This window comes from Galeopterus variegatus, unplaced genomic scaffold (genome assembly GCF_000696425.1).
Source record: "Galeopterus variegatus unplaced genomic scaffold, G_variegatus-3.0.2 Scaffold7162, whole genome shotgun sequence".
Classification (NCBI taxonomy): domain Eukaryota; kingdom Metazoa; phylum Chordata; class Mammalia; order Dermoptera; family Cynocephalidae; genus Galeopterus; species Galeopterus variegatus.
In genome coordinates this window covers 44599-54333 of record NW_007733273.1, presented here as the reverse complement: position 1 = coordinate 54333, position 9735 = coordinate 44599, and the positions used below count along the sequence as shown (strand labels likewise).

The following is a 9735-nucleotide window of genomic DNA, read 5'->3' as shown; positions in this document are numbered from 1 at the left end:
CAGGATGCTTGCCACGCTGTGGGTTATGAACTGCTCTTTGTCACCCAAGGGTTTCATGTCTTCTGACAGACTCCATGAAAAAACTTTCAGCTTGCAAGTAAGAAAGAATCCTGGGCACGTTACAAAACCCTTACTGTGAGTTCTTCACCTCTCCCAGTTTCCACATTCATGCCAATGTGATTTGTGAGCAACATTCATTAAGAGATGGAGCCTGTTTTATCCCCTTTGATTCTCTGCTGGACTTCTGAGTTTCTTTGGCCAACACAATGTGGTTTGAAAGATGAGGTAGTAACTCTAATAAACCTAAGACCCCAGAGGCACTGCAGGCTCCTCTCGCTCCCTGGGACCCTGTCTCTGCCATGTGAACATGCCCGGATGCCTTCTGGAAAAAGACAATCACAGGGAGACAAATTCACTTGTCCCAGCTGATGCCATTCCTGATTAGACTGAAACCGGACAAGCCCCAAACATGTGAGAGACCTGAGCCAGGATCAGCAAAGCTGCCAACCTGACACACGGCTGATCATATACCATGAGTGACCCCATCCAGGACCAGAAGAACCAGCCACCGACCCCATGGACGTGTTGACAATCATAAACCCTTAACCCTTTAAACCAGTGGTTTGTGGAGTAGTTTGTTTTTCAGTAATAGCTACTGGAGTAGTTTGTTTTAGTGGTTTGTGGAGTAGTTTGTTTTTCAGTAATAGCTACTATGCAATCTTCATCATTATCATCAACAGGGTTGCAAGATGCCAGGGATTTGGAGAGGCAAAGCTAGAAACTGACAGCTTCTGTGCACCTGCTACGTGCCCTGGACATGAATACATTACAGTGTCTTGACTGCTCTTTAAGTCGGGATTATTATCCCCATTTTTCAGATGAGAAACCAAGGCTTGGAAAGGAAGGAAAATGACCCTAAAGTCACTCAGCAGAGCCATAATTCCAGACTAACCCATCTGAGGCTCCTCCCCCTTCCCAAGGCTCCAGCTGGGACCCTGGGTTCATGTGACTCACGTGCATGACATTCACACTGTGGTTGAAAATTTTCACATAGGGCTTCAGGATGTTGAAGTGGAAGGCGGGTGTCAGCAGGCGGCGGTGGCGGCTCCACTTGTCACCGGCACTCAGCAGCAGCCCATCCCCTAGGGGGGCAGCCATGGGCAGTGAGCAAAGGCATCACCTTCCCCTGGTCCCCCAAGGTTGTCCCCAAACCCCTTCACATGCAGTTACTCACCAAGCCATGGTTTCAGGAACCCGTAGAAAGTCATATCCTTGGGTGCAATGGCAGCTGACATGAAAGAGGACGATCAAGGGCCATGGAGAGGGGGAAGGGAGGGACTTTAGTTGTTGGGTGGAGGCTCCGAGCCAGAGATTTGCACAATCCCACTCCAAGCCCAGCATAGCACGGAGGGAACCGAGGGCAGAGTGAGCAGGGAGGAGGGTGGGGATTAGGGGGAACCAGACCAGGCTGCAGCAGCAGAGTAGAGCACAGGAGCACCCTGACATGGCATGACACACCCCACCATGTCTTGACATGGCTCCTACATGGTTCACCACATTCAACAGTACCCAAGTACAGCACAGGAGTTTACAAAATGCCTTTACAGGGACCTAGGACATGCTGCCTGCCTCAGTACTCTGACACCACCTGACATGGACCTGGGACATGTGATATGGACAAACACATGTTAACATGTCCTGACATGGCCACAACATTTGTGACAAGCCCTGCAATGACACAACATGCTCTGACATGAACCCAAGATGGCGAGCCATGTCCTCAACCTGCCTACAGATGGGCTCCGCATGAGATTAAAATATGAACCCTTCAAGGTTTCAGATGTGGTTCAGGTGTGATTTAGACTGGCCCTTAGGTGTGACCAAAACATACCTAAAGACCTGCCTCAGAAAAACTCAAGTAATGTCCCAGACAATTCACAAAGAAATTCTGAGTCTCAGATCTCAGACGAGCCCAAACACGGCCCAGAGGAGAAAAGGTGCAGAACGAGGCAATCTCAAACAGCACCTCACGCAAGAACCAGAGAGACCCTGACAAGCCCTATATGCCTTTGGCCTCAGCATGCCCCACACTTGACCATCTCCATGTGATCCCAGGAGTAACCCAGGTGTAACCAGGTGTAACATGCGGCAGGTGTAATGAAGACACAGGTGTAGGTACAGATGTGACAAGATGTGGCCGCACAGCAGGTGTCACATGGACACATTCGGACATTGGTAGAGATAAGCAGAGGTCAGACAAGTGGGAGACCAGGTGAGGCAGAGGCTGTGACATCTCCACCACAGCCCCCACATCAGCATTCGGGTCACCTGACCAGCTGCACGCAGCCCAGAGACTTCAGGTGTGGGCATCCTGTGGCAGTGCAGTGTCTACCTGGAGCAAAGAGCATGGGCTTGATGTACGTGGGGTGGAAGATGTGGAAGAATACATGCCAGGGCCCCACCCACCAGCAGTACACACCTCAAAGGTGCTCACCAGGCCCTGTGTGTACAGTAGACCCTCTTCCCAGCTCCAAATCTGGATAGCAAAGAGGTCCCAATTCATGCTCTTCTAGGATGGCTGAGAGAAGGACCTGCAAGGCTGAGACCCAGACCTAGGCCCCGTGTTGAGCCTCCTCCTGGGCTCTCCCTGCATGTCCTTGACACATGACTGTTCAGGTCCCTCAGGAAAGGACAGGAAGGTCTTTGTCCATTTAGATCCACCACATTCACATAGGTTCTCCTTCATCAATTTTTCAGATAAAGAAACTGAGGCTCTGAACAATGAGATACCCATGGTCTGTCAGAGAGTAAGTGGCGTGCCTGAGATATGAGCGCAGGTCTGTCTGAAGGTAGAACCTGAGTCCCTAACCACTGACTTGTTTTGTTTCCTTAACACAATAGCTCTAGAATATCCATGTCTGCCAAGACTGAGCAATCAGAGTCACTGGCATTGGTTGAAGAATCGGTCCTTTGACCCAGGCTAAGATAATTCAACTGAATCATAGGACATTAATGAGAACTCTGCGGGAAAGGTGAGCTTTCCTATGGGAACTGAGCTTTTGGAAATCATCATTGGATACCATGAGGAAAGGGCTTCCTTGGAGGAAAAACAACAGAGAGAATAGTTCAAAGGGGAAGATACAGGTTCCTAATGACATTGTTGGGGAGCTGGGTCCAGCCGTGCCTGAAGGCCACAATCAATCTATGCCTTTTGTTTGCTTAGACCACATGTGATTGAGCTTCCACCTCTTACAACTGAAGGGGACCTCAGCAGTCAGAGAGAGCTAGGGACCTGCCCAGTGTCATCCATCAGTTTGGTGTAAAAGCCATGATCTCTTTGGGACATTGTTCCTTCCCCTGGCACTTCCAAGGATGGGAAGTGGAAGAGTCGAGAGTAAGGGCATGAGGCTGGGTTGTGGTCTTCTATTGAAGATTCTGGGGCCTGGAGCAGCAATGAACATACAGTGGACAAGCTAAAGAACGGGGTAAAAGGAACTGACCCACCAGAGGTGGACATCATGGAACTAGCAGCCCAGATCACCCACCAGCTCCAAGCCCTCCTCATTGCTCAGGGTCTGGGAATGGATAAGGCTCATGCCAGGCATGGTGGGGGACCTCAAATGCTTCCAATGCCCCTGCATCCCCTGCCCTCTGCTTTGAAAATTTCTACTCATGCTTCCAACCCAGCTCCAGCAACCCCTCCTCCAGGAAGCCTTCCAGCCTGCCCCATCAGAAACACTGTTTCTGCTCTTAGCTGTTGCAGTCCATCTTACTCTGACCCATTTCTGACCACAGGACATTGGGGATGTCTGTCCAGTTTCATATCCTCAATATCAGCATTTTTCCTGTACGGGTTCTTAGCCTGAGTGTTTTGGTACCTCAGTTGTGCCCATAACACCAGGGCCAGGAGACAGAGGGAGATACAGGGATGAGACACTGAGATGGGGACTGGAGAATACATGCAAGAAAGAGGAAGATGGCTGAGAGAAGAGAGGGAAGGAGAGACCAGGGTCCTGCAGGGACTGCACAGAATCTTGGGGGTGGAAGCCATCGGGTGAGCCACGGCACCCACCACCACAAGCTCCAATGGATACCTGAGGCATTGATGACAGACCGGATGATGTCAGGGTGGCATAAACTGACGATGGGGAATATGGGGCCCATCCAGCCCATAAACCCCTGAGGGTAGGTGGAAACCAGCTGAGTCAAGTCTCTCATGCCCTGCTCTGTGGGGGTGACCTGAAAGCAAGACAAGATGGTCACCTCCTGTGATGGTTCATTGAAGGTGACAACTTGACTGGGCTATGGGATGCACAGGTGACTGTGAAACCTTATTTCTGTCTGTGTCTGTGGGGGTGTTTGCAGCAGAGGGCAGCATTTGAATCCATAGACTGGGTTAGGAAGATCCACCCTGCCCAGTGGAGTTGGGCATCATCCAATTCCTTTAGGATCCAGGTAGAAAAAAAACGGCAGAGAAAGGGAGAATTTTCTCTCTCTTCTGGAGCTGAGACATCCATCTCCTACTACTGTCAGACATCAGAACTCCAGGTTCTGGAGCATCTGGACTCCAGGATTTATATCAGCAGCCCCAGGTTCTCAGTCTTTACGACTCACAATGAGACATATCACCAGCTTCTCTGGTTGTCAGCATGGCGTGGGACTTCTCAGCCTCCATAATCATGTGAACCAATTCTCAAAAACAATCCCATCTTCTATCTCTCTCTGTACACTTGCCTGTGCACGTACGTACGTACACACACACACACACACACACACACACACACACACAATGAACTCTTCAAAAAGTTCAAGGAAAGATTCCTATTACGTTTCAATTCTACTTTTCTGTGAACTTATTGAAGTATCATCATACACACACACACACACACACACACGCCCACACACACACACACACACATATATGATGACGCACCTGCATTCTGACTAGCACACCTCCTCAGAACGAGGACAAAGAGTGACCCCCGGATCCTCTATATTTGGTGCAGCCTCTGCAGTGAACTCGTGTCTGGATTCTGCACAGATGGAGGGAATGTCTGCTTCCTACTGCTCCTTCCCTCCTGGGGCCATCACTAAGTATCAAGGGTGCAACCCCAGGGCAGAAGGAGAAGACACACTGTCTGCCTGCAGAGAGGCCCATCTTGTCTCGAGAGAAGGGATTTTCTCTGCTCATGCCTGAGTAGTTCCAGCCTGGGGGCAGCTACAGAGGGGGACTGTGGGTAGCAGTGTCATCTCAGGGCTTGTCCCTGAGGCTGATGCACACATCCTGTCATATCCTGTATGGCCCAAATGACCTCCAGTACCTCCCGTGGGAAAGGTCTGCACACCAGAGACTTTCCAGCCTCCGCAGAACCTGGGGAGCATAGGTGAGCTCTGACTCTCCATCAGGACATGGCTCCCACCAGTGGCACCTTCTGCACACCTGGTTCTGGGCATAGGGCATCCTGTGCACACTCTCCCTGATCGTGTGCACACTCTTATCAGTCCTGCCTTTCACAAATGACAGCAGGTTAACATCATAGGTCAAAGTCTGGAGGAGAGGGAGTCATAAACATCTCCTGGAAGGGGAAGTGAGTGGACACCTTTTATCAGGTTGGGCAATAGGCACATTGGTACATCTTAGAGAGGAAGAGCAAGATAAGAGGAAGGTGCCCTATAAAGGGGAGGGGATGGAAGACTGGCCGCAGCTCCATTACGGCCCAGCTGTGCCCATGTATGTGTGTGGTCATAGCTAATTTCTGAGGGAATACGGCAGCCCAAGCTGGGAAGATACAAGGAAATGGGTTGGGCAGGGGGCGTATCCAGGACACTGCCCCATAGAAGGCCTCAAGTCCAGCAGTGGAGAATGTGGGAACACCAGGGCTCCCTGCTCTGTGCAGCCCACCCCATGAGTTCTCTGAGGTGAACTAATGTAGGGAAGAAAAGAAGTAAATGGATCCAGAGGAGGCTGGGGAGGGGACAGCTGGTGAGAAGACTTGGGATGGCACCGCAGAGGTCAGAGTGAGCCACCTCCCTTCCTTCTGTGCTGCCAGACCCCAGACCACCCCTGACTCCCAGACTCCTGAGCCCCATTTCTGGTCCTGTGGGAAGGCCAAGCACCCTGACACCCCAGACCTGTCCATCTGTGACACTCACCAAACCCAGGTGACCCCAAAACCAGTTCAGTTTTGGAGGCTGAGGGAAACATTGGAGGCGGCGAGAGTTGTCATAGAAGGTGTAGGTCCAGGACAGGACACGAGCCAGGAGCCAGGTGGCTCCAACCAGCAGCAGAAGCAGCCATGGGGAGGCTGACACTGGCCCCAGACCCAGCCAGGACAGGCTCAGCTGTGGCATCCTGCAGGCAGATGGGACAGAGGTGAGGACCTGACCCAAGGCAGGGCCACAGGAGCTCTAGGGACAGTGGAGAGGGGCAGGGAAGGTGGGTGCTGGGGGCAGGGCAGGGAGGGCTCAGAGTCAGGTCAACAGGGCTGAGAACGGGGAGGGAGACCCCGGGAGATCCAGGGGAGAAGGCAGAGTGAGCTGGGAGCGGTGGAGAGAGAGAGAGAGAGAGAGAGAGAGAGAGAGGGGCAGGGAGAGGCTGATTAGAGTTCAGAAAGGCCCAGCCTGAATCACTGGGAGGTTGCCAGAAGCTTAGTTACCCAGAAATCACCAGTCTCCTGGGCTCGCTCACTCCCTGTGACCATCCCAGCTTAGGGCAGTGCTCATTCCCCATCCCGGGCCAGGACTTCCCAGTCCCACTTCCCCCAGCCTGGCACCTGTCAGGAGCAGCTCCTTACACAACCTCCTCTCTCTGTCCTGGGAGGCTCACCTCTGTCCTCTGATCTAGGGAAGGCTGCGGCAGGTTGGGGTGGGCTGGCTGGGCTGTGCCAGCCAATACCCAAAGTCCTGGCTGCCTGATCCCTGCCTGGGCAGTCGGCCAAAGCATGGGGCGGGACCAGCTGGGTACAGAGGAACAAACTCAGGGTGACACAGCTTGAGCACTGAACTGTCAGGACTTAGCACCTCCCCTGTGGGGCAGGAGGAAAGTTGGTCAAAGGTGAATCTAAGCCCCAAAGATTACAACGGCCCCTGCCCTTCCAAGGCCAGGGTGCAGCAGGTAAAACCAAGAACTTGAAAGTTCAGATGTCAGGTGGGCAGGGCCAGGCCATGACTTGTCCCAGAACATCTCCTGAGCTCGTCTCCGTGCATGTGCCGGGAGGATGTCGTGCACCATTTCTCGGTGCAGAATTAGGAGGCTGGGAGAAGGAAGCCACTGACTCCAGACGCACAGACTGACAGGAATTCAAGTCCTGCCTCAGGACAGTGCAGGGCCCTGTTGGAGACATGGTTGCCAGGGGTGGGGACAAAGAACCCAGCCTCTCAAATGATTGCTCAGTTCAGATTCTGGGAATACAAAGGCCAGTTGGAAGAGCAAACCTGGAGGATGGGTTCAGCATCAGAGTTTACAGGACAGAGGGGAGGCGTGGGGGGTAAGTGGGAGAGGGGCTATGAGCAGACAGGGCCCAGGCAGGAGAGGGAAGAGCCAGGTGACCCTGAGTGGAGACCTCCTTTTGCCCCATCCGTGCTGTGACTATGGGCAGTGCCAGCCCTCCTGGGCTCAGGCTTCCCATGTGGGATATGGGATGTTGGATGAGGGCCTTAGGGGGAACAGAGGAGGGAGCCCCCAAAACAAGGAGTGAAAGGACGGGGCTGGTCACTCGTACTTGCACTGCTGTGTGCGAGGACTGTACTCTGTGCAAAAGACTATGTCCAGTACTTCAACTATGTGTTGGGTACTCTGTATAAAGCACACCTGCTGTGTGCGGGGCAACTGTATAAAGCATATCTACTCCCCAGAACATCTCCTGAGCTCGTCTCCGTGCATGTGCCGGGAGGATGTCGTGCACCATTTCTTGGTGCAGAATTAGGAGGCTGGGAGAAGGAAGCCACTGACTCCAGACGCACAGACTGGCAAGAGTTCAAGTTCTGCCTTAGGGCAGTGCAGGGCCCTGTTGGAAACATTTTTGCCAGGAGTAGGGACAATAACCCAGCCTCTCAAATGATTGCTCAGTTCAGATTCTGGGAATACAAAGGCCAGTTGGAAGAGCAAACCTGGAGGATGGGTTCAGCATCAGAGTTTACAGGACAGAGGGGAGGCGTGGGGGGTAAGTGGGAGAGGGGCTATGAGCAGACAGGGCCCAGGCAGGAGAGGGAAGAGCCAGGTGACCCTGAGTGGAGACCTCCTTTTGCCCCATCCGTGCTGTGACTATGGGCAGTGCCAGCCCTCCTGGGCTCAGGCTTCCCATGTGGGATATGGGATGTTGGATGAGGGCCTTAGGGGGAACAGAGGAGGGAGCCCCCAAAACAAGGAGTGAAAGGACGGGGCTGGTCACTCGTACTTGCACTGCTGTGTGCGAGGACTGTACTCTGTGCAAAAGACTATGTCCAGTACTTCAACTATGTGTTGGGTACTCTGTATAAAGCACACCTGCTGTGTGCAGGGCAACTGTATAAAGCATATCTACTCCGTACCAGGTACTCTCCATAAAGTGTCAGATACTCTATATAAATCCTGTCTACTGTATGCCTAGTGCTCTACATAAAGTGAACTTTTGCAGAGTACCTCACATAAAACATACCTACTCTGTGCCAGGCGCTCTATAGAATGCATGCCTTCTGTTTGTCTGATGCTCTATGTACAGCATGTCTACTCTGTGCTTGCTGACCCATGTAAACTGCACCTACTTCATGCCAAGTACTCTACACAAATACTACTGTGTACTGTGTGCTGGGTGTTCTACATAAAGAGTGCCTACTCTGTGCCAGGGAATCCACATAAAGTGCACCTGCTTTGTGTCAGATGATCTCCTCCAACACAATGCACATGGCTTCCCCCTTCCCGTCCCCTCCCCTCAACTCTTTGGTTCAGAGCCCCATGTGACAGCACACAGAAGAAGGAAGATGCCCATTTAACAGAAGGGCAAACTGAGGCTCAGAGAGGGCAAACTTGTAGCCCAAGTTGGAGTGCTCAAAGGAACCCTGGTCTGTCAGATCCCCAAACCCAAGCTCTTGTCCTCTGCCTCACTGCTCCACCCCCATTCAGTTGGGACAATGCCTTATTAATGTGGGGACCTTTATAATGGTGGAATCTGAAGCAACATGATGGCCCCAGCAGTGGAATATCTTGAGACCCTTGTCTCACCACCTGGCTCCTCCTCCCATACCCAGGATGCTCCACACATCAGATCTAGTGCTCCCCTCCTGGTTCTTCCTAGATCCTTTCAGTTTTGCCCCGTGGGGTGGTCTCAGGTGAGGGCTTCTATTATATGGATCCTTGCGGAGCTGCTGAGCAGGAGGGTGGGGGAAAGAGTGCACTCCTGACACTGGTACGATGTTGGGGAGACCCCAAACCTCCGTCTTGCTCCTCCTACTACCAATTCCAGCCCAATCAGCCAAGGAATTCAGGTGACTGGTCTTCGAGCTCTCAGTAGGGTGGGGTGCACACCCCCAGAATCTCCTCCCCTCTGTGGGGAGAAACTTCACCTGCTGCAGGTCCATCCACATCAGGGTCACAGGCAAGGCCAGAGTTTGATAAACCCGGCAGGGTCCTGGACACTCAGGAGAAAGAGCCCCCAGTGATTAGAGACACTCACCTCACTGCAGCCCTACTATGTGCCAGAGATGGACAGGCAGCCTAGAGCAGGAATGGTGGTCACCGCCAACATTTGCCAATGTATA

General features: G+C 52.6%; 1 protein-coding gene across 1 annotated transcript in view; it reads right to left on the bottom strand.

Annotated features, from left to right (window-relative positions):
- Positions 1-6351, bottom strand: part of LOC103607136 (leukotriene-B(4) omega-hydroxylase 1-like) — a 10124-nt gene extending 3773 nt beyond the window's left edge. The window contains exons 1-4 of the mRNA XM_008591674.1: positions 6154-6351; positions 4095-4239; positions 1235-1288; positions 1015-1142 (exon numbers count right to left, since the gene is read on the bottom strand). Coding sequence (XP_008589896.1) covers positions 1015-1142; positions 1235-1288; positions 4095-4239; positions 6154-6351 — 525 coding nt within the window. The remainder of the gene's footprint in view (positions 1-1014; positions 1143-1234; positions 1289-4094; positions 4240-6153) is intronic.
- Positions 6352-9735: the final 3384 nt, after the last annotated feature.